General features: G+C 33.0%; 2 protein-coding genes across 2 annotated transcripts; one reads left to right on the forward strand and one right to left on the reverse strand.

The window, feature by feature from the left end:
• Positions 1-7,137: 7,137 nt before the first annotated feature.
• Positions 7,138-7,521, forward strand: LOC122591422 (uncharacterized mitochondrial protein AtMg00810-like). The gene has a single exon (XM_043763692.1). The coding sequence runs from the start codon at positions 7,138-7,140 to the stop codon at positions 7,519-7,521; it is 384 nt and encodes a 127-aa protein (XP_043619627.1).
• Positions 7,522-20,167: 12,646 nt separating this feature from the next.
• Positions 20,168-21,051, reverse strand: LOC122594144 (protein SMALL AUXIN UP-REGULATED RNA 10-like). The gene has a single exon (XM_043766617.1). It carries the CDS (start codon positions 20,938-20,940, stop codon positions 20,431-20,433), a length of 510 nt encoding a protein of 169 aa, XP_043622552.1. The 5' UTR covers positions 20,941-21,051; the 3' UTR covers positions 20,168-20,430.
• Between the last annotated feature and the right edge of the window lie 5,576 nt (positions 21,052-26,627).

Below are 26,627 nucleotides of genomic sequence, written 5' to 3' on the forward strand. Positions count from 1 at the left end.
TTACACTTTCTAACCCTGAATACTTAATTTATATTTATTTTTAGGCATAACTTGACAGTTGAGATAATTTTTTAAAATTTACAATCATATAATTCATTTAAAAGATTTCGACATATAAACTATTGTCTACCAAAAAATTATTTTAAAACCTAATGACTTATTAATAAATATTAAATTAGATTTTTATAAGTTATAAATATTAATATTTAGTTTAATATGTAATATAAACACAATTTAAACTCTAGATACATATCACAAACATAAATACATATGACGATATACAACATTTTTTTCCTAAACACAATAGGATTCACAAAACATGGAACGATCACATAACAAAACACGATTTACAAGAGAAGGTTATTTGAATACTAAATCCAAATGAATATGAACTCCATTCAAGATTTTAATTATCGCTCAATCAAAAAGGTACATAATTTTCTCATTTTTTATATATAATTTTTGTGTATTAATGTTTGAAGTTACAATTGTCACTCAAATTAAAAATCCTAATTGTTATCAAAGAATATGAAAACAAGTGATTGAAAATAATCCTACGCGTGCTATAGGTTCGCATCATGATCAAGTACATATACTTAAATGTCAAGTACAAGATCACAAGTATGTTTATATTTTAATTCTTAATTATCTTTCATAATAATATCACATTATGAATACAACTGGTTTCAAAAAATTTCTATTATAGAAAAATTATTATAGCATGTGCCTTGTGGAATGACTACGGCAATAATTTCATCAATATCTCTCAACAGTGACGAACCTATGATTATTGTACTACAACTTGTAAAGTATAACACTTAAAATCGTATATTTTTAAAATTATAACTTTTATGACTTAAATATATGATAATTTAATATTGATAATATTGTAAACTCGTATCCAGTATTGGACACAGGTCTAAAATCTAATATGTTCACTATTGGAATAATGTTAGTTATATTTTTATTCAAGTATTTAAATGTTTTTATAAGCCAATGGGATGAAAAATCTCACTATATCAAAATAAGGGGGTGTTTGGTAAGAGGGAATCATAAAGAATGGAAATGTAATAGAAAATGAAAATAGTGAAAAAGAGAATGAGTATTTGAAAAGAGAATGGATTCCGTTGTTTGGTACCAACAGAGAATGAATATATATAAAAAATAAAATTTTAAATAATAATACATTTATTACATATAACATCTTAAAAAAAAAATTCATTCTCACCCATTCTCTACAATTTGTAGAGAATGGAGAGAATGGAATTGATTCCTCTTTCTCATTTCTCATTCTCATTCTTCGTCGCAAACAAACAAGGGAAATCTTTCCCATTCCTTTTCTCTATTTCCATTTCATCATACCAAACACCCTGATACTCTTTTAAGTGGATACATACATGTTACTGTATCTAGCTAGTATTGTAGTTCAAATTAATAATTTAAAGAAAAACTTAAGGACATGCAAACAATTGTTATAAAAAAATGTGTATATATATATATATATACGATTCTCATATTCCAATACATATCACAATGCAGTTAAATTCATTTTATTTATTTTAAAACAAGGAAAACAAACTGGTTGAAAAGAATTTAACCTGACCTACAAGAAAAGTTACATGCAAACGAGAGGATATCCAACCACTCGTCCCAACGAAAAAGTTATACTTCCTCCATCAATAATGAAACCATACAAATAAATGAATAATCATGGGTTGCAATAAAATCAAAAAAGAACCACATCACGTTTCTTATTTGGGGGAAAAAACACAAAAGACTCCACCACGCAACGTTGATGATATATAGATAATTAACAGCACTTTGTTTAATTTCTTCGGTTGAGCCAACCAATCAATATTATGCATCGCCGCATCGGGTTAATAGCGGTCATAGATGTCGGGATCGTGAAATCAAGCTATCTGGAGATTGATCTCCAAACCATCTTAGCAGTCAAACAATTCCCTTATGATATCCAAACCTTTTCAAAGGAAGTTTAATCGGCAAGGCAATCCACGATCCAACACTACTACAAAAAATAAGTCACTTGTTCACATATTTATATCGTATATTTATACTTAAATGTCTGACAAATTAATAATTAACGTGCTTAAATAAAAGTAGTGTGACAAAATAAATATGAAAATCCCCAACACACTTATAAGTATGAAATTTTAGTTTAATATATATTTATTTTAGTTTAATATATATTTACACACTTGTTAAGCGACAAAATTTATAAATTGTACACGTTATCTAAAAGCATGAATAAATTAATTGAATTTCTCGAATTTCTCTTTTGTGGTGCAAGAGAAGTCTCCACACAAAGATGTTAGCCTTTGATGGACCAAGCTTGTTTCACCTTGTAGGAAGTATGTGAGTCTAAGACAATTGTTGATCAATTATTTTCCGAACTAAATTTTTTAGTTTTTACATGAGATAACTCGTTGAAATCTCCAAATTGCAAACTAAGAACATGGATATTGACTACTAGTCAAACTAATTATTAAGCACAAGAAAACAGTGGTAGAATGTAAAGGATTTAGTCTTAGATTTTTGTTTCCATATATCTTTGTAACTTTGGCTCCAAGATTACTTTGGGACCAAGATATATATGCTTTGCATATGCCGATTATTATGAATAAGAAAAACATATATTTTACAAAACCCAAATCAATATTTTCATGGCATCAGAGCATGTCGATCAAACATACAAAAACCCAGAAAAATAAATAACTTCATCGAAAGTTGTCGACCTACAAAAGAAAAATCCCTTTGTTTTTTCGGCTCCTAATTCCCTAAGCTGCTCAAAATTAATTGTGCTCTTTCTATAATATAATAGATTCGTCCAATTTCTCACCAAAAAAGTCAAAAGACTTTTTATGTTTTGCGACTCCCAACCGTACCAAATTTCTACGTACTCCAATTCCTTTATTGATAAATAATACAACTTGTCTGCTACTTCTTTCGTCCATCTGCACGAAAACAAACTCCATACCTTCCTTTTTTCTTTTTCGTTTACTGAATCGCTATTTGTTCACCATGGCTGGTGATAATACCAAAGGCAGCGGAGGCAGTGTCAAAAACAGTGCCATTGACTCAAGCTTTCCTTATTACATACATCCATCCGATCTTCCTAAACAAATTCATGTAAACGAACTTTTAACCGATTCCAACTATAACGATTGGGCCAAGGAGATGCCAATTTTCTGTTCGCAAAAATAAGATGGGTTTCGTTGATGAAACCATTCCCAAACCAGAGAAGACTTCCGAAGATTACATGCTTTGGATGCGTTGTGACACTATGATCATTGGGTGGTTCACAACCTCAATGGACAAGGATATTACGGCGAGTGTTCGATATGCTAATACGTCTTCAGAGATATGGAAGGACTTGAAAGAACGATTCGGTGAGGAGAGTGCACCCTGAGCTTACGAATTGAAGCGACTACTTTCTTGTTCTCATCAAGATGGGGCGTCTGTTTCGTCCTATGATACTAAGCTTCGCGGTATACTAAGCTTCGCGGCCGGGGAAAGGAAAGAATGAAAGATCTAAACCGAAATCTGCTCATATAGAAGCTGACCTTGGGCTAGCCGGGCTCACCGATGCACAATATCAAGCTCTTATGAAGCAGTTTAGTAATAATGAGCAAGAGAAAGAAGGAGACTTGATCCGTAAAGCAAATATGGCTGGTAAGATTGATAAAATTGATGACTGGATCGTGGATGTGAGTTCAACCGATCAAAGTAGTTCATAAACCAGAATTCCTTGAAAGTGGCATTAATGTCACACAAAAGACACCCATTATGATTCCTAATGGGCATAACATACCTGTGAAGGGTAAAGGAACTGCACCTTGATTGGTGAAAGCAAAATTAATAAAGTTCTATATGTCCCTGATTTTAATTGCAACTTACTTTCGGTTAGTAGATTATCGAAGGAATTACAATGTGTAGTAAGTTTTTTCCCGGATTTTTTTGTAATGCAGGACTTACACTCGAAGAAGCTAATTGGCACAGGTGATTGCGTGAAAGGTCTATATCGGATGGGGATGGTAGCTCAAGAGAAGAAGGCTATGGCGATCAAAGTTGATGCTAAAGTTTGGCACTCAAGACTAGGTCATGCTTCTCATTCTAAGTTGACACATATAGGGTTTTTAAGAGATATTTCTTTTAACTTTGAGGACTATGTTTGTGATTCATGTGTTAAGGTTAAGCATACTCCACTACAAGAAAACTGCCATTTAAAGACAAATTTAGCGACATACTATTCAAAGTCGCTATTTTGTGACATAAATAGAGACTCGACTAGCGACACCCTTTTTGTCGTTGTCTCAACTTAAGTCAAAAACCGAGTCGCAAAGTGTATCTAGTTTATAAAGTCGCAAGTATTGTAGCAAATTAAGTCGCTATTTTGCGTCGTCCTTTATCATGTGGCTAATGTCATCGCTAATATTGCGACTTGATAATAAACAACGCTAATGGTGTCATTAATTTGTGTCTTCTCATAAATTAGTCGCTAATGATGTCGCTCGTTTTCTAGCGTTTTGTTTGTTACTAAAACTATATTTAATTAGTGATGTCAACCGATATATTTCTATTTTTATTTATAGTGTTTAATGATAATCAATAAAATTTAGATCATCATAATAATAATAATTTAGATAAAAATATTCGAAGACAAACTTAATTCATTTTAAATCTCATTTGCCGAAATAAATAAATATTATATAAATTTGAGCATCTGTACTAATAATAATGATCATAAGAAATGATTTATTAAATTCTTAAATCATTTCCGGCTTTACATCTATCCAAATAAAAAATTAGCGTCTCCAAATAAAAAATGAGCGTCTCCACTGCAGATCCAAATAAAAATGATTTGTTAACCACTGTCTATTTTAAAATCATAAAGTGAAGATTTTTCCACTCTTACATCTATCCAAATAAAAAATTAGCGTCTCCACCGCAGCTCCAATTTTCAGATTTACTAAACTCTTAAATCTATCCACGGCAGCTCCATCGCATAATCCGCACAATCCGAGCAACTCGACCTCACAATCACATCTCCACCGCAGCTCCGCCGCACAGAACCACTGTCATTAACGGTAAGAGTTAAAACCTTTCGATTAATAGATTTAGTTTTTTATATGATAAGTAACCTAAATTTAATTATCGTACTCCTTTTCCTAAAAGTTCTATTAAGACTAATGATTGTTTTGATTTGATTCACTGTGATATTTGGGGGAAAACCAACAAGAAATTAGCCTAGTGGTAAGGCAAACACTTGATGACCTTAAGGTCTCATGTTCGATCCCCACTGAAACAAAAAATAATTCCTTTAAGGTACTCGTCACAAATTAAGCCTAGACCCATATGTGAAGTTTAAATACGCGGGTTCGATCCTTCGGGGTGCCCAAATCATGTGGGGATTAGGATGGAGGTATTTTACCGGCATCATATGACTCATACGGGGTGGGTCGATTGGTGTCCAATTGTTGTACCGGGGTTAGGTTCCCCCCATTACCCTTTATTTGGGGGAAATACCGTAAGTCGTCAACAGCACATGCCAATTTTTTCTTAACTATTTTTTATGATTTTAGTAGGGCTATTTGGGTTTTTCTCATTAAACACAAAAGTGATGCGAGTGATTGTTTAGTAAATTTTTATAACATGGTCAAGACCCAATTTTCGAAATCCACTAAACGAATTAGAAGTGATAATGGAGGTGAGTTCACTTCAAAAAGAATGAAAGAAGTAGAAAGGCGGCATCGTCATCTTCTTGAAACCACTCGGGCTCTCATGTTCCAAAGGAATATCCCGAAACGGTTTTGGGGAGAATGTATAGAAACCGCCACTTACATCATTAATCGTCTCCCATCTAAAGTTATCAAAAACCGAACTCCATATGAAATTATTTTTGGAGAAAATCCGAATTATGAACACATGAGAACTTTCGGATGCTTAGCTTATTATAGTAGCATAGAAACGGGAGGCGATAAGTTCGAATTCAGGGGGAGACCAAGGGTTTTTATGGGTTATCCACGTGGGACTAAAGGATATAAAATATTTGATATTGAACATGGAAGAATGGCAGTTTCTCGTGACGTCAAATTTGTAGAAACTAATTTTCCATTTGTGGACCTTAAGTCTAAATGTGCCATAGAAGAAGTGTTTGAGGTACCAAGTTGTTATGAAGATGATTACATTAAAAATAATGAAACTAAGAATCTTGTAAGTGAACCTATAGAGTCAACCTCCTATGATAACATACAACCAGTTGATACTGAAGTGAATGGAGAAGTTAATCCTCAACTTCCGACGCCGAGAAGTACAAGGGTCGGGTTTCCTTTGTCAAGATTGCAAGATTTTGAAGTAATGCTACCCCTATCCATCGACCATGCAAAGCCCGTGCACGATCAAACTTCTTCTACGGTACATCCTCTTGCAAATTATGTCTCTTATAACAATCTTTCTGATTCTCACAAAACATTTTTAGCGGCCATTACATCAGCAAATGAGCCTAGTTCTTTTAAAAAGGCTATGCAGGATAAAAATTGGCGTGATGCTAAGCAACGAGAGATTAAGGCTCTCGAAGATGATGGGACTTAGACGTTGGAAACTTTACCAGAAGGAAAGAATGCTATTGATTCAAAATGGGTTTATAAAATTAAATATAAACCCAATGGAGAGATTGAAAGATACAAGGCACGTCTTGTTGTAAGAGGCTTTACACAAATTGAAGGCGTTGATTATCATGATACGTTTGCCCCAGTTGCAAAATTAGTAACCGTTCGAGCACTTATTACTATTGCAGTCAAGAAAAATTGGCTTTTGTATCAACTAGACGTAAACAATGTGTTTCTTCATGGAGATTTACAAGAACAGATATATATATATGAAGATCCCGCAGGGTTTTTCCGATAAAGAAGAATCCCGAGTTTGTCGACTCAGGAAATCGTTATATGGATTGAAACAAGCTTCTCGCACTTGGTATCAAAAGTTCACAGTGTCTTTATTGAAGATTGGTTTTACACAATCAAATGCGGATCATTCTTAGTTTACTCATCGTGAAAATGAAAGATTTGTTGAGTTTTGATATATGTTGATGACATTATAATTACAAGGGATCATGTCGAAATGATTGAAAGGACCAAGACATATCTACATAATGAGTTCAGCATCAAGGATCTTGGTTCATTGAAGTATTTTTTAGGCATTGAAGTTGCTCATACGGAAGATGGAGTCATTCTCAGCCAACACAAATACTCCATGGATATACTTTCAGATTGTGGACAACTTGGATGTCGTCCTAGTGCTTTTCCTATGGAGCAAAACTTGAAACTTGATCATTGTAATGAAAGTCACAAAGTTGACGCCTCCTTCTATCGTCGCCTCATTGGGAAGTTATTTTATCTCCAAGTTACGAGACCTGGTATTGCCTATGTAGTGAATATTCTCAGTCAATTTGTTTCTGATCCCAGAGATGATCATATGAATGCGGCTATTCGTGTGCTTCGATAAATAAAGTCTACCCATGGTCAAGGTATTTTTATACCCAAGAATGGGGGTTTTGATCTTGTTGCATTTTGTGATGCTGATTGGTTGGGATGTCCTTATACTCGGCGGTCTAGGACAGGTTCTTTGTTACTATTAGGCGATGCTCCAATTTCATGGAAAACGAAGAAACATTCGGTGGTTTCTGTTAGAACATCGGATCAGAATAATATCATCACTTCCGAATTAAGGGGCCACTGGATCAGAACGAATCAAGATGATTTCCAAAGAAAGAAGATCATACGTGATTTACTTTCCATATTTCAACTTATTCATTCTTGTATAAATTGAGACCTTCACAATCAATCGATATTAATAAAACACAATGTTTTCATCATATACTTGTTAACATGGTATCAGAGCTACCAATTGTTTGGAGCTCATCATCTACACAATAAGCATCAAAATCATCCAATTAATTCTGAGCCACCATGGCCGGAACCGGCAGCCCAGAATCGGGTTCCGAGTTAATGCTTCAATTAGCAAACTTATTGCAAAACAACAATCACCAACCACAAAACCCAAAACTTTCCGAAAGTTTACAAATTAACCTCAAACTCAATAGTCAAAATTACCCGTTATGGACTCGGATCATCCGAGTTGCTATCGGAGGTAAATCAATAAACCTTTTAAACCATTTAACCGACACACCACCAGAAAAAATATCATCTGAAAAATATGAGATATGGGAGCAAGAAGATTTTATCGTTTTCTCATGGCTCATCCAGAATATTGAACCAACCATTGCCGGAAATCTAATCGAGTTTTCCACCTCCAAGGAACTGTGGGATGCTTTTGGCCACCATGTACAGTAGTGGCAAAGATAAATTACAAGCTTTCAACCTTCATGTCAAAGCAAATGAAATCAAACAATCTGAAAAACCTTTAGAAGATTTCTGGATCTCGTTGCAAGGTATTTGGGGTGAAATAGATCGGATCAATCCAAACCCCATGAAGTGCACCAAAGATATTAAAGCATGCGCAAAGATCCGATCCGATCAAAATCTATTTCAGTTTCTAAGTGGGTTAGATCGGAAATTCGAATCTATTAAAAGAGAGATTCTTCAAGTCGACCTATTACCGACGGCTGAAACTGCTTATGCCACGGTTCGAAAGGAGGCCGCTCACCAGAATATTCTGGGAGCAGCCACCGGAGAACCACAAGGCATCGCAACCGGTTTGATGGCCACGAATCTGGACGGATCAAGCTTTGCATCGAGAGGATACAACCGCGTAGATGCGAAGAAGAAAGCAGTTCAAGATGATAAATCACATCTAAAATGTGATGAATGCGGTATGTATCGACACACCAAAGACCAGTGTTTCGAGCTCATTGGATATCCCAAATGGTGGACTGATGGTCACAAAACGGCGAGCAAGAAAGGGCCCAAGAAAGGTTATATTCCCAAAGCTAGCACAGCCACCCCTACCGCCAAGACTAGTACCACCAAAGAAAACGACAACTGAAAATCGAAGACGGTGTTTGGTGGAATAGCAGCGGACGGAGTTCATGAAAAAGAGGGAGTGTTTTCGGTGGTAGCATGTAAAGGGGATGAAGGGGTTGAAAAATGTGACCCTAAATTTTCTAAACCCTTATTTCCATATAAAAGTATATATATATGTAACAAATCTGTTGATCAGGTTTATAAGCCACACGGGCCGATCAAATCCAAGAAACAAAGGGGAGCCCAGTCTGTTGGGCTGAATACAACTAGGCTAAGTTTTTTTAGTCCACTGGAGAAACAAGGGGGTGCTCATGTAGTTCAATCTAGTTACAAAAATCAAAATGGGTCTTGGATTTTTGATTGTGGTGCTACCGATACTATGACATATGATTTGTCTGATTTTCAGTTTTTTCAAAACCAAAGAAACCCATATCAAAGTTGCTAATAAAGCAAAGATGGATGTGAAAAATGGTGGAATCGTTAAAATTTCTTCAATCAACTTAACCAATTGTCTTTATGTTCCTTCTTTATCACATAAACTTTTTTCAATAAGTCATGTGACAAAGGAACTTAATTGCTCAGTTCTTATGCATCCAAATTTTGGTCTTTTGCGGGATATCAGGATGGGACGGATTATTGGGCATGGCACTTAGAGAGTAGGATTGTATTATGTCGATGAAGTTACTGAAAGTGGAAATGCAATGCTATCTCATGGAATTGGTGACAGAGAAGCCTGGTTGTAGCATAGAAGACTGGGAAATCCTTAAGTTAGTTATTTACACACTTTATTTCCAAAACTCTTTCGGTTAAATAAATCATTTCCTTGTGAAACGTGCATTTTAGCCAAAAGTCACAGGCATAAATTTAAACCCACTAATACTAGATTTGAAGATCCTTTTTCATTAGTTCATTCAGATGTATGGGGTACTACTCCAGTTGTTGGGGGTCAGATTTTCAAATATTATGTGATTTTTGTTGATGATTGCACTCAAATGACTTGGATTTATTTTTTGAAAAACAAAGCTAAAGTTTATGATAGGTTTACCATTTTCTATACTATGGTTCAAACTCAATTTCAAAAATCTATGAAAGTTATTAGAACAGATAATGGTGGAGAATATGTGAACTCTCAAATAAACCTGTTTTTTCAATCCAAAGGAATAGTTCATCAAACAACATGTCCTCATACTCCTGAACAAAATGGTGTTGCAGAGAGAAAAAATAGACTTCTGTTAGAAATGTCCAGGGCTTTGATAATAGAGTCTTCCACACCAAAAGAATTCCTCGAAACTCTAAGTATCCTATGGTCAACCTTGCAGACGGAAATGTGTCTGAAGAAGAAAAAGCTTTCACAGCAACGTTATATTCAAAATCAATTTCATCAGGAGTTAAACAAGCTTTGAAATTGAAGAAATGGAAAGATGCCATGGATACTAAAATGGATGCACTCATAAAGAATGACACGTGGGCAAATGTGCTCTTCCAGAGGGAAAGGAACCAGTGGGGTGTAAGTGGATTTATACAATCAAATATAAACCAGACGGTACCATAGAAAGATACAAGGCCAGATTGGTTGCAAAAGGGTACACTCAAACATATGGGATTGACTATTCTGAAACTTTCTCCCCAGTTGCAAAGTTATATACTATAAGGGTTCTGTGTTCGATATCTACAAATCAAGGATGGCCCCTTCATCAGTTTGATGTAAAAAAATGCATTTTTACATGGAGAATTAAAAGAAAAGGTGTATATGGAAGTTCCTCCGGGTATTTCTCATGATTTCAAAAAGGGAGAAGTTTGTAGGTTAAAGAATTTTTTGTATGGTCTAAAAACGTCACCTGGAGCATGGTTCGGGATATTCATGCTAGCAATGAAGAAGTATGGATACAAACAGAGCAATTCAGATCATACCTTGTTTCTTAATCATAGAGGAAATCTAGTGACATGTTTAATAATTTATGTTGATGACATAATTATCACTGGAAATGATAAGGAAGAGATTGAGAAACTAAAAGAAGCATTGTGTAGAATTTGAAATGCAAGATTTGGGAAATCTTAAATATTTCCTCGGAATTGAAGTGAGAAGGTCAAAACAGGGGATTTTTATCTGTCAGAAAAAATATATATTGGATCTTATAGCTGAAACTGGGATGATTGACTGTAAGCCAGCAGATACTCCCATGGTCACCAATCAGAAGTTATTTATGAATGCATAAGCTGAGTTTGCTGATAAACACAAGTACCAATGGTTGGTGGGTAAACTCATTTATTTAGCTCATACTCGTCCGCATATTGCATATGTTGTTGGAGTAGTAAGTCAGTTTATGCACCAACCTCAAGTAGATCATATGGATGCAGTTCTGCGAATTATTAGGTATGTAAAAGGGACTACAGGTCATGGAGTATTATTTAAGTCAAATAGTCACCTTAGAGTTGAAATATATACAGATGCTGACTGGGCAGGAGACAAAGGAAATCAAAGGTCTACTTCCGGATATTTTTCTATAGTAGGAGGGAATCTTGTTACATGGAAAAGTAAAAAACAAAAGGTTGTTTCCATATTGAGTGCTGAAGCCGAATTTAGAGGTATAACAAAAGGCTTAGCAGAGGCATTGTGGCTGAAGAAACTTGTATCTGAAATAGGATTTGCTCCTAAAGAAAGTATCAAAATTATGTGTGATAAAAAAGCTGCTATTCATATCTCAAAAAATCCGGTACAACATGATAGAACTAAACATGTGGAAGTTAATCGTCATTTCATCAAAGAAAAACTTGAAAATGGGATTATCAAATTACCGTTTGTGAAGTCAGAAGATCAGATTGTCGACATCTTAACGAAAGCCGTGGGAACAGTTTATGTTTCACAAATGTTTAAGCAAGTTGAATTTTGGTAATCCCAATACTCAACTTGAGGGGGAGTGTTAGAACATCGGATCAGAACAAATCAAGATCATTTCCAAATAAAGAAGATCTTGTCGTGTTCAACAAGAAAAGGTTTTTTCATACATGATTTACTTTCCATATTTCAACTTATTCATTCTTGTATAAATTGAGACCTTCACAATCAATCGGTATTAATAAAACACAATATTTTCATCATATACTTGTTAACAATTTCACATTCATCGGCAAAAGCGGAACTTCGGGCCATGGCTACCACGGTTAGTGAGGTTCTTTGGGTGCGATGGTTGCTTAAAGATTTTGGAGTTAACTTGGATACGGCTACTCCTCTTTATTGTGATAATGAAGCTGCTCGACACATTGCTAATAACCCGGTTTTTCATGAGTGTACCAAACATGTTGAAATGGATTGTTATTTTGTTCGCGAAAGGGTTGAATCTCATGAGGTTTTGCCGATATATGTCACCAGCAAACAGCAAGATGTAGATTTATTTACTAAGCCTTTAGGTGCACAAGTTTTGCGTGATTTACTTGTCAAGCAGGGTGTTCAGAATCTTCACACTCCAGCTTGAGGGGTAGTAAAGGATTTAGTCTTAGATTTTTGTTTCCATATCTATCTTTGTAACTTTGGCTCCAAAAAGAACTGTCTTTTCTGTATACTTTCCCCGGTTCTGCTACTACCGCGGGCTTTATGCAATCGATCGGATTATATAGATATCCCTTCAACACAACATAGGTCATCGAAAGGATCTCAGAGACCCACCAAAGCACGAAAGCCAAGATCTTTCAGAAAATGGATTCCTATTCGAAGAGTACATAACCGCATGGATAAGCTCACACTAATCCATCAATTTAGGATCCAATTTGAGATTTTCCTTGAGAGGTATCGGGAAGGAATTGGAGTGAAATAATATCGATTCATATAGAAGAAAAGGTTCTCAATTGATTCAAACATTGTACCTATGGCATAGAGAAAGAGGAAAAAACCGAATATTTCACATAGTACTTTTAATCAATCTGATTTATTTCGTACCTTTCGCTCAATGAGCAAATGAGTCCAATTCTAAAGGATCAAACCTATGGGACTCAAGGAATAAAAAAAGAAAGGGAAAAATATTCATATTAAATTAAATAAGTAAATAAAAATGAAGTAGAAGAACTCAGATTTCAAATGAACAAATTCAAACTTGAAAAGGATCATTATGATTCTCGAAGAATGGGGGGCAAGGGGATTGATCGAGAAAGATCTCTTGTTCTTATTATAAGATCGTGATCATGATTGGATCCGCATATGTTTGGTAAAGAGAATAATTTTCTCCTTTGAGAATAATCAAAAACGGAAAGTGTTCAATTGGAACGTGACTAAATTGGTCCTAGTTACTCTTCGGGACGAATCCCCCTTCAATTTTGTAGATAACGACACGTGCTAGCCTTTTACTCTCTATATCTCTCTTAGGCCTCTTGTTGACAATAAACCCATCAGTTGGATTACCCCAGTCTTTGATAAACCACTTGTGAGTCTTTTTTTTTTAACATGTCCACTTGTGAGTTGTGAGTCTATTTCCATTTTCATTGAGTCCATCAAGACTCTTTAAATGTAGAGCTCTAAACGAACCGAACGAACACAAAAAAGACCTTGTTCATGTTCGTTCGTTTAACTAAACAAACGGTTCACGAACGGATAAACGAACATAATAGTTTGTTCATGTTTGTTCGTTTATGTTCACGAACTAATATTCACGAACACAAACAAATGAGCACTAATGAACGAACACAAACGAACAACAATGAACAAACATATAGTTATAAGTATTACAACTTAAATTCAAAAATACAAAATAATAAAATATCCATCGGTTAAAAGTGTTACGAAATATTCCTACTTATGATCCGAATATACAACATTTATCTAATACAAAAAGAGGTTTGTATCCTCTCATTTCATAAGTAGAGTTAAAAGCTTAAACTTCAACCCCAATATCACACAATCATACGTTTTTGATATAAAAGAAGTATTTATATTTAAACTTTTCTTTAAAATATAGATAGTAGGTATTAATAATTTAATATACATTAATATATAACTCTAGTATATATCATATGTATATGATATAAAAGAAAATATATGTGCTTAAACTATTTTTTGGGTTAGTTGGTTAGGTTCCACTCCGCTTTCAAGCAAGATTTGGTGAGTGTTCAGTGCTTTAGTAAGAGTATGAAGGCTCTAGTGGGCTTACTCTTTTACCTGTCCACGCAAGCAAATGTTTTTGAAAAGCGCTATAAATCGTGGTCAACATTTTTCTAGTGCTTCGGCGGGGGTTGACGAAATACTAAAACTCATGTCGTACAGCAGTAGCGAAACAAAAACTATTGTAGAAAAGAGAAAAGTGGTTTCTTTATTCGTGTATAATGGGAAAGGTGCTTAGGATCGGTAAACGAACAAAAACGAACAAAACGAACGATTGTTCATGAACATATACGAACGAATGTTCACAAACATATCATGGAACGTTCATGAACATAAACGAACGAACGAGAGTTTTGTTTATGTTCGTTCATTTAAGTAACGAACGAACATGAACGAACTTCCCGCCGAACGGTTCGCGAACTGTTCATGAACCATTCAGTTCGTTTACAGCCCTACTTAAATGCCGTTCCATCTACATTCATTTGTCGTGCACCCTTGTCGCCAGCCATTAGAAAGAGTTTAGAAGCAACTAAAGAGGAATACAAAATTAACGAATACAAGAAATGAGACTCAAACTTTGGTGAAATATCTCTAGGAAAGACCTGCCACTAACCAAGCCCCACCTTTTTCAAGTGTCATCGGCACAATAGAATAGGCCACCAAAAAATTAATGGGCACCAAATTTTTTTTATTAGATACTTTTAAATATATATATACACAGACATAAAAATTACTCTAAGTTTGGTAAGTTCGTGTGAGTGCCTTTGTGTAGTCCAAGCCCAATGCCAGCTAGTCGAAGTCCAATATATTCATTTACACAAACCATAAGTATTGAAATCAAACGCATATTCATTTTAAATTCTTTTTTATTGCTAGGGCCGGCAATTGAATTTTAATGTCCGTGTGCGAGATCAAATTTTAAAAATGGGGCCCATATACAAAAAAAGATATATATAAAAAAATTTACGATAATTAATATAAGTGTAAAAAGTATATATATATATATATATATATATTAATTGCTTATAAGATTCCTTAAACATGAAATGTTCATATCATAAAGGTTGTTAAAACTTACCATTGATTTCATTCTTGGTTGAATAATGTCTTTCTTCGAGCGGTCTTTGAAGCAAAATAATTGATCAAACTTTTATAATCAATACTATCTAATAAATCATTTTCAATTGCTATTATTGCCAATCCATTCAACCTCTCTTGTGACATTGTCGACCGCAAATATGACTTTAATAGCTTAAGTTTTGAAAAACTTTTTTCTGTAGTTGCCACAGTCACCGGAATAGTCAACAACACTTTATATGCAATACATGCATTAGGAAAACAATCCACCCGTTTTATAGAGTGTAAAATCTCAATTCCTCCCATATTATTACAAGGTAGTAAATTCCTAAGCAACTTGAGCTCCGCATATAGTTCATTTGCATCGATTTGAGATTGTCCACCATTCTTGAGAGCATCTTCTAGACGACTACAGCATGCATTAAGGCTCTTGTGATCAAAAGAGTGCAACTTGTTAGAATTGAACCTCTTGTGACATTGCCGACCGCAAGTATGACTTTAATAGCTTAAGTTTTGAAAAACTTCTTTTTGTAGTTGCCACAGTCACCGGAATAGTCAACAACACTCTATATGCAATACATGCATTAGGAAAACAATCCACCTGTTTTATAGTGTAAAATCTCAAGTCCTCCCATATTATTATTACAAGGTAGTAAATTCCTAAGCAACTTCAGCTCTACATATAGTTCATTTGCATCGATTTCAGATTGTCCACCATTCTTGAGAGCATTATCTAGACGACTACAACATGCATTAAGGCTCTTGTGATCAAAAGAGTGCAACTTGTTAGAATTAAACAAGGAGTCAAAAGTGTTTTCATACTCTTTGTATTGTTCGAATCTTCTTTTAAGAGTAGCAACTGCTTGATCAACAATGTACAAGAAGTATTTAGTGTGTGGACTTTTTGTAATTCCAATGTCTTATAAAAATTACATTTAATTTTGTTATCTATAAATTTTGAGAATAATAGTTTATAATAAATGTTTAAATTATATTAATATTAAACTAAGAATTTTTATAAAATGGGGGCCCGTCATAAAAAAAGGAGCCCACTTTAAAAGTGGGGTCCCTGTGCGCTGACCTATATTACACATGCTAAGATCCTGCACTGTTTATTACTAGTTCCTATTCAACTATTGAAAATAAATTATTTATACACATCGATCATGAACAGTTGATCAATTATTTTGGTTCCATGAGCCAAAAGTATGACACTATTCAAAACGTAAATTAATTATGATGCATATAACAATTAGTTAAAAAGTTTTGCTAAGATTTTTCTTTTAACAAATTTATGGTTTATTGCCATAGTTATTTTGATGCTCTTATAAATATAAACTTACTAGCTTTTTTTGCTCCTAATGAAATTTTTAGCGTTTAGTGGGCACCATTAATATTATTGAGCAATGGAACGGGTTTGGTCTAATACACATAGACACATGACACACAGTGGCGAAGCCACACTTGTATGTGGAAGGGCCAAGGCCCACCCCACCCTCTTACTAACAGTATTTATATGTATGTTTTTATCAAAATTTAGCCCATAACTTAGATGGCTCATCCAAGTAAAATAAAACCAAATAAACTCAAGTAAATATATATCTTCGTTGTTTCTTTTGGTCTTGGAGTTTTGTGATACACATTATCTCTACAAGTTTATGAATCAGACAAAGCTATATTGTAATCTATCTTTTTATATTATGCTGTGCTTTTTTTTAAATAATTTGTAGCTTTTATTAATGAAATGTAGCAAGAAAATTTGTTGCTAATTGTTGCCACGGGTATAACTTAGTTACAAGCAAGTTCAATATATAAATACATGCATGTTGCTAATTGTAGTCCATGAATTCCAATCAAGCTTGTGATCGATGTCGACGCTTGTGTTAATTGGCAATCTATAAAAGGGACATGTTTATATAGTAGGGGATGGTGTTTGCTTCCACAATATCTTTCGTATGTATGGATGACTGAGTACGTTGTGCCGAAATTGCTCATGTTGATACCAAACAAACCCGCAGGAAATTTTTTACTTTATGCTGAAAACAATCGTTCTCTTCATGTATTACTCAACCTCTTTCTATGGAGGGTGGCCAAACATGAGAAGGCGTGTCTTAATAATCAACACGTATTTATACAATTTGCATTTCATACATTTGGGTTTCTTGCACCTGAGGCGGTTGAGCTACTTAATAGGATACAACGGGTCATGCACACAGTGTCGGCTTAAGCTTTCTAGAGGCCTTAAACGAGATCATATTTTGGGGGCCCAATTCATTAGTATACAAAACAAACAAAACAAGAAAAAGGTATTGTGAAAGGCAACGTGAAAGTCATTGACATTGCTGGTTTGCTGCTTTTCATTGTGATGTGATTTAGTGATCAAAATTTTATCTTATGAAAATGATACTCGCTACTGTGAAGAAGATGTTACATCCATATTTCCATTCTGTTTTATTCTGAGTAATAAAAAAACAATATGATAAGTTTAGATCAAATGGTGCGTACCTAATAACTCATTCATAGCCATATCATCTTGGATCAATTCAATTTTCAAGTTCATATCATTGAGCAGCAGTAATAATTATATGGTCTCCTCCTTCTCTTTTCTAAAGGCTGAAGGTAAAGGGTTGGTTTTTAAATTAGCAAACAGCCGTTTACTTCTTTTTAATGATAATATTAACCCTAATATCTAAAATGATAAGCCTATTATAAATTTTGGGGGCCTTAAAAAGGTGGGGGCCCAAAACTGCTGCCTAATCCTTGAGAACTATTGGGCCGGCTCTGCATGCACACTAACGTCATGATGCCAAGATACATGAATGTAGTTTTTAAACGTCTTGGTTTTTCCATAAAATAGGGTTAGCGGCACATCTTGCTGCCGGTTTGCGTTATATTCTTATGTAAAAAAATTTTAAAGTAGGATGAAATAAAGAAATAATAAAGTTTATTAGAAAAAAGACTTTATGTTAAGAAAAAATAATACCAAGAAAACCTACAAACTCGTAATCGATAGATATTTCTTAATGGTTGTTGATTACCATAAAATATATGGGAATTTGAAAGAACAGAATTCGGATTTTCTTCATAGGAAATTTTAAACTACATTACACCAAATTCTTATATCAATTGGGAACCAAACAATCGAGGTCAAGCTCCAAAAACAAGAGAGGAAGACATAATGGTCTGCTATCAATTTTCATCTATTCTCCAAAATCCAAATGTAGATACAAGAATTAAATATATACGCAATCACAACAAAGCAGTTATCAGGAAAGATAGGTCACATGCCTTATTTTAAGAAAACACTCGTGCCACTACTTCTACCCTTCTGGCCTTCTAAGCTAACATTGAAAAAATCAGATAATAACACATGCTAAATTAAGTGACTGCAATGAGTGCAAAGTAAATGCAACGGGCTAATAGGAACTTGGGCCCTAAATTTAATTTAGTAGCTTGGCGGGCTCTTTCATACTACAGAGTCCATACGACCATACCGTATCACTTTTCTTTCAAGAACCAGGTAACCATCAGTAAAGCCGCACATTCTTTCCTTTATACATGCACGTAAATAAATGAATGTTGGGCGTTATCCAGAAAACATTATGTTTTTTAACGATTTAATGAAAAAAATATATTCAAATCTATTAATATAAATCTTTTAGTAGAAATAACGAAATGTCTAAAAATAAGTATATTAATATCAATAACAACACTTTTAAAAGAATGAGAAAATATATTACGAATATAATATCAATAATAGAAAATAATATGACAATGAAATATTTTTAATATTAGCTACGACATTTCGATAATGATGAGATAATGTGATACAAATAGATATACGTTCATGGATCGAGGTTAAAAACCACAAATTATTTAGGAAAACATGTGTTATTCATTTGATTTAAGAATAAACAACTGACATTTGTCAGTTAAAAAACAGTAAAGTTTTTGTATGAAAGTGAAAATAGTCTGAATAAAAGTTTAATGCTAAAAGTGTAAGAGACTAACATTTTGTGGTCAAAATAAAAGAAAATCAAAAAAGTATAAAAGTTTAATTCTAAAAGTATAAGGGATTAAAATATTGTAGTGAAAATAGAAAATAAAAATAAAAAAGGTTACTATTCTTTACACGAGGCAGTTAAAAAACGAACAATAAAATATTTGTGTGAATATGAAAATAGTTTGCATAAAAGTGTAATAGGCTATAGTGAAAATAAAAGATGAAACATTTAGTGTTGAAAGTATAATGATTTAAAATGTTGTGAAAATAGAAAAAATAAAAAATTATTATTTGTACAACGAAGATTTTTATTATATATATGAATAATATATGTAACTTGTTTTTCATTTGGGCACAAATCACTTGTTTTACTATCATATTTAAGACATATGTAACTAAAACAAAACGATTTGGCAGAATTATACGGTTTTCACTTTTAATACAGTACTATATATTTCTAGTTGTTTTCACTTTTAATACAGTACTATATATTTCTAGTTTTCTACTATATTCATTCTTTTATCGGTGTAGAAAACAGTTTGGCAGAATTATAGGGAATAGGGGACGGCTAAGGAAGTATCACGCATTCACGCCTACCATCAAAATACGTTCCACGTTCCAAATTTAGTCAGAGTCAGTCACTCAGTCAAACATACATTTTATTACTATCTGAAAAATATTCAAAATATATCCACCACTCCATCACCTATGCTAAAAAAAGAATTAAATAAATAAAAGGTAATTTTACCATTTGAAGGGTAGTCTAGAAAACAAAGTAATTTTACCATTTGAAATAAAAAGTATAATGAGTTATTCATCCAGGTAACTAAAAAACGGTGAGAAATTTTGCATATCCAAACCGAATTGTCATTCCAGTTGGAATTCCTGTATGCCGTTAAAAAGAAAAAAACTAACTACTACGAGTACTATTTATCGATAAAAAATTTAAAGCAATATAACAACCAAAGTAAATAAAAAGTGAAACAAAATCCAAAAATATTCATCATCATCATCATTCATCAATTGATTCATTAACCAAAATAACAATCACTACAATTGCTATTAAAAAAAAAAACCTAAAATAATCATCCCCCAAAATTCGGATTTAAATCTCGAAAACCACACATCTCATTGAAACCTGTTTACATTATAATATCAGGTTCACGGATATGCTTTTTTTTCAAGATATTTTCAAATCTAACCAACAAAAAAAACTTCCAATTTTTCAATTTCCCCCAATATTCAATTTTGACTTTCTAAAGTCAAACCCTAGCTTTCTGCAACAATGGAGTAAATCCACGGCAATTCAAATTGTTAACAGCAACATCCTTACAACGCGGAACGGAATCTATTTCCAGATCGTTAAACATCTCCACGAAATCATCCAAATCAAGCGACGACAATCCGACGTCGTTTCGGTTCAACACTTTGATTAACTTTTTGAAAAAGCTGACGTCACAGGGGATGACGAGGCCGCCAGGCGATTGGAAACCGAATTCTTCTTCTGCTTTGTTGAGTAAGGAAACGAAAACCGGAAGGTTGAGGAACCGTGTCGGAATGATGAAACGGCGTCGTTCTGGACCGATGTAAACGGCTAGGGTTCCGGCGGAAGGAATGCGGTGGTTTTCGGAATCGGAATCGGAGGTGAATGGAGAGGTGGTGGTGGTGATGCAGCGGCGGCGCCAGCGTTGCATGACTTGTTTGAGACGGACGATTTGGCTGATTTTGTTGTTGTTGCTGCGTTTTTTGGTGGCCGGAAAAGTAGATGCCATTGTGAGAGAGAGAGATTTGAAGCGGCGGTTGGAGAAGGTAGTTGTGAGATAAAAAGTTGGAAAGAGGGATTTTTTTTTTTAATATGTAGTGCGATATATAGAGATATATAGATATAGATGTGATAGTATATGAATTTGTGTGTGTGTATGATAGAGAGGTGGAATATGAGTCAAATTGTTGTATCCATTCTAAAAGGATATATACATAGAAAGGAATATGTTTTTGGAAACAGTTGGAGTACACCTAAAAAGTTATAAACCGTTTTATTTGTTTATTTTCGTTTTATCAATTTTCAAGTTTTTAATATGAGAACTCATATTAGTACCATGTTCTTTTTATCCATATACCATTTGGTACAATTATAAATATAATAACAAACTATACAAATATGATATGCACAGCATTAATAGATTAATCAAAACTTATAGTACGATTAGGGCCAGAGATGGAGCCAGAAATTTTTTTACAAAGGGACAATTTTAAAAGTTGTTTATCAAATTTATAAGAGTTATATCCGAGAATGTAAAAAAAATTAGACCTAGCTCAGGGTTAGAACATCGACCCTCAAATTCCATTCCCCACATCGAGTGTAACGCTCATATTGGAAAAAAAAACTGATTATTTTTTAATAAATAAACACCACACTTGCCGGACAAGGTCTTATTAAATGAAAACTTATACAATTATAATATAGGAAACCATTAAATATAATTTTTTTATGAAATAAATAGCTTGTATATTTATATTTTCTACATAACTATTATGATTATTAAAAACAACTCAAGTTTTTTATACTACCAACGGAAATTCTTCGATGAGCAATGACTTCCAAAGGATAAGTTTATGACATCGAAAATAATATTTGTACGTATTTCATATTCATTTTTTCTTATTTTGAGAAAAAATACACACATATCATTTAAATTTAAAAAATTACATTGTATCAAATTTGGAGTGGGGGCAGCTGACCCCGCTGCCCCCATTGTCAGTTGCCCCCATTGTAGATCCGTCCATGATTAGAGGCAAAGGTGTAGTGCCAAGAATTGGCAAATTAACAAGTTTTGGCAAAGTTTCTTCCAATAAGAAAATGTCACGTGTACAAACCAAAAACTAGTCAATTCTTGCCAAAAAAATGTTGTATAATAGAGGGTTTTTTTTTTGCCAATTTGGAAAAAAAAACCCACACACGCTCCAACGTTCACTTTTCCTGCCAAAATGCCCACGTGGCATTTGCCCAATGTTTACTGGCATCGGCCAAAACTAGCCGATGTAACTTGCCAAAACTTGCCAATATAACTTGCCAAAACTTGTTGATGCATGTGCTATAGGCTTTGCCAAAGAGTCGATATTAGCCAATCTTTTTTGTCGACTACACCCTTGCCCCTTATCAATTCTCTTTTAAGATATGGTGATGTAAAACACTAAAACTCGACCGAGTTAGCCGAGAACTCGGACTTCGGATCGACTTAATCACGATCACATTCGGTTGGATCGGTCTAAGAAACAGTTAACATTCAAGAATCAGTAAACGTTAAAAAAATCTTTTATTTTGTAGAGCCTTGATTATCCACAGAAAAATTTGTTAGTCTTCATAACAATTGAATTAAAGCCCAGTTGATAAATATATATGTATATTGCATCATAAAGTATTTGAGACGTGTTTTAAAAGTTGATTTTTATATTTACTTAGCTTATTGAAAACTTGACTTTTCTATTTGAAGTAAGCGGGTTTTACCAATAATTTTCATCAGCTCACGGACCGACAGGTTATTGAGTTTCTCTTCGAACTAGAGTAACCCGGGTATTTTAGGGTTTCGTACAACTGGATTTAGTCAGACATGCGGAGACTTTTCACCAATAAATCATTTCAAATGATTATATTTGTTAGCGGTTAAAAAAAACAAAAACATGATATATGTTTAATGATCATACAAAAACCAACCTATTGTTTGTTTGATAACTGTTACATATAATTTTGATGAAAGTTTATATCGATGGTAAGTGAGGGATTAGATCAATAACTTGTTATATTATATTAATATTTCAAGTTTCGTTAATAATAGCTTTTAACGTTGTTATTAATGTATAAATTAATTATGTTTTTATCATAAAATTTAAAAAATGATCTTTAAATATAAAAGAGTTATTATGTAGGTTAATGACAAAGCTATTATTAAAGAATCCATTATTATTAACATAAGCTTTTAGAAGTATTATTTGAGATGAGACAAATAATGCTATGAATATAGAAACATATATACATGTGTTAACTATATAAATAGAAAATAATAGAAACATATATATGTGTTAACTATATAAATAGAAAATAAGATAATAACTGAGAAGGAGATTTCCTAAGTTCTTTATTATGAAGAAACTTTTGACCATTGAAATAAAAATTAATGATCAAGATTCAAAGATAATCTTTTAATTTTAACCATAGATTTTAATTCGATAACGAAAATGTTTCCAACTTAATCCATGAAGTTAAAAACAACTTGAGAAAATCCCTCTTTATCTTGTAACTAGACAAGGTAGTGTAGATCTTTACCCCGCCATGACTTCTTTTTCATCCTTTCCCAAAATTGAAAACAAAATGTCTATATCACTAAATCAAAATTTTCCATTAACGTGCGTGAGTGCACATCCATACCTAAATGCATATTTGAAAAGATTTGCGATTTAATAAAAGTTAAAGCAATAAAGTTTCAAACTTTAATATAACATATGTAAACTAGTATAAATAATAAATTATAGTATAATATTATATATTGTAATAAATATAGTTTTAATAACGAGGTTATATTAATATGTAGTAATTAGATGTATGTCCATGTGTTGTGGTGGTAGTTATAGAGTTGTATATTAATATAAGAGTAATTGATGTAAAAGCGGTAGTGTAGCTATTTTAAACGGCGGATATATAAGTTGTAAATGATTTTGTTAAGAGTATTAAAGTTATATTAAATGAGATTTAAAATACGAGTAGTAACTAAGAAAGAGGGGTAGTTTGGAACTTTTTATATATCAAGGTTTTTTTTGAAAAATTTAGAGGGGGTAAATCTATATCTATATAATCTATAATCTAATACTATTTTATAAAACATTTTGCCCTTTTTCAAATCTCAATTAACTAATTGAACTACCTAAATTACCCATTTTCTTTATTTACTAATATAAACATTTCTACTGAATATACATATAATTCCCTTAAATCTCAACCATTCATTTTTTTTTTCCTCAAATCTCAACCACTCATTTTTCTCTCTCATCCATAAATTATTTTATTCCTCTAATTCATTCAAAATCTTTTATCTCAAAAATTATATATTGGTAAATTATAAAAATTGTATGGGTGTTCTTAAATTTCATGCTCTTTCATTAGAGATGTTATTCGTTATACTTTCGACAATTTTTTTAAATCCGAGGGCGGAGCTCGTACGACTAAGACATTTGGCTATCATACTCTATGACTTGACCTATCACCCTCACCATCTCACCGTTGCAACGCGCGGACACTATCTCTCGTACATTATAAAGTAGGAACACCTTTTTTTTTAAATCTCAATTAAGGATTTGAAATACCTAATATACTCCTCTTTTTATTCACTAATTTAAACATCTATATTTAATATATCTACTAATCCTAGTACCCGTACGATGTACGATAGCTATATAGATTGTATTATAAAGAAATTCGAATATGCCTTATACATGATTAATTCTTGAGTAAGAACTAAATTGTGGTTAAAGTAAATCGATGAACGAAGCTAAATTATAATAAGCAGCAATGATAAATATAATATATGTTTAGTTAGAGTTTTGAATTTACCTTAAAATTTTAGAACCACATCAAAATTAGAACTTGTAAGCATAGTGGAGAATGCCAAATAGCCTTGTGATTTCGGATCGTAAACTCAAAATTTGAACTTTCCATGTTAATAACTTAGTATATTTAATATAACTAATAAGAGTTGAAGAAATGAGAAAGAAAATGAGACAATTTATTAACTAAAAAACGATCAATCAAATAATTTTATAATATCTTTTGTATTAATAAGCCAAGAGTTAGATATTAGTTCTAACTTCTAAGTCTAATAAGGAAATTGAATTTATATACAACTAAAAAAACTAATTTAACAAAATAAATTAAAAGTACACGTGTCGATCAATGATTATGTCACGTGTCGTTTCAAAAATATCTCAATCCTGTTTTAGTTTATTGGTAGATAATACCCTTAAATCTCAACCACTCATTTTCTTCTCTCTCCTCAAATCTCAACCACTCAGTTTTTTCTCTCACCTTCATAAATCATTTTATTCCCCTAATTCATTCAAAATCTGTTATCTCAAAAACCGTATATTGATAAATTATAAAAATTGTATGGGTGTTCTTAATGTTTCATGTTCTTTCATTAAATATGTCATTCGATATACTTTTGACGAATTTTTAATTCCGAGAGCGGAGCCTGTACGGATAAAGCATTTGGCTATCACATTGTATGACTTATCACCTCCTATGACCTATCACCCTCACCATATCACCGTCGCAAGATGCGGACACTTTCTCTCATATTTAATAAGGTAGTATAGATATAAAGGTTTTAGGTATAATATAACAAGTATTAAAGTAAAATAAATAAAACAATAGGTTTCTATTCATTGAAAATCACCGTGTATCATAAAAATCATCATGCATCAATTGCTTTGTGACTCTTTGTACATCAATTTAATCATGATATAAGGGTCAAGCTCTTATCCAATTTATACGTGTTTTACAATATTCAACTATTAGATATAGATAAATAATAATGTTTTGAAGATGTATGGAATTTCGAACGAATAACATGGAATAAATAATTCACAAAACTTCATCAATTTCCTTAACACTTAACAATATATTAAAATGCATAGAAATAACATATTTTTATTGAGAAAACACTAAAATAGACCCTCTTTAATTCATCACAGGCTTTTGTGAATTTTCAATTTGGTTACTCGTAATATTATATTGTACCGTTTGCATAGATATATACATACATGTGACTATGTGAGTGTGTGCAAAGTAAATGTGTATTTGTAATTGTGTTTCTTTTAGTGTGCGTGCCACGTACATAAAGTGGCTTCATATTGTGTCACTTTTCCAGTAATGAGGAGTTTAAAATACTAAAATAGAGAACACGCTTCTTTCTTTTCTTTTATTTATTTTTTTCCCCTCTTTTTATATTGTACGAGACTGTACACAACCGTACATTAACTTTTGACCGTCCCTTTGAGTTTTGGAGAACCCCGGTTGCTTAGCTTAAAGGTTCAAATATAATATTGGGTTAAATGACTCTTCAAAAATGGAAATGACATATAGTCATAGAAATATATTTGTTTGTGAAGATTTGAAGATCATATCTTCTTATGTAGGTTCGGGTGAAATGACTCTTCAAAACGTTGATGTTTTCCTACGCATAACTTTTGCAAAGTATAAAACTCCTCTTTTTAATTTGAGAAAAATAACTCATAGACCTAACTTTTCATTTTTTTCTTTTTTTTTTTATTGTCATTTTAGTCACCCATCTTTTATTTTTATTAAAATAGGGTGTAACCTTTCATTTTTTACCACTATAAGTACTCATCTTTTATTTTTGTTAATATAGGTTGCAACTTTTTACTTTTTTGACATTTTAATTATCCA

This window comes from Erigeron canadensis, chromosome 3 (genome assembly GCF_010389155.1).
Source record: "Erigeron canadensis isolate Cc75 chromosome 3, C_canadensis_v1, whole genome shotgun sequence".
NCBI lineage: Eukaryota > Viridiplantae > Streptophyta > Magnoliopsida > Asterales > Asteraceae > Erigeron > Erigeron canadensis.

What these genes read in the sequence shown, in the direction of transcription:
- LOC122594144 (XM_043766617.1), bottom strand. Translation starts at nt 20,940, where the DNA reads ATGGCATCTACTTTTCCGGCCACCAAAAAACGCAGCAACAACAACAAA.
- LOC122591422 (XM_043763692.1), top strand. Translation starts at nt 7,138, where the DNA reads ATGATTGAAAGGACCAAGACATATCTACATAATGAGTTCAGCATCAAG.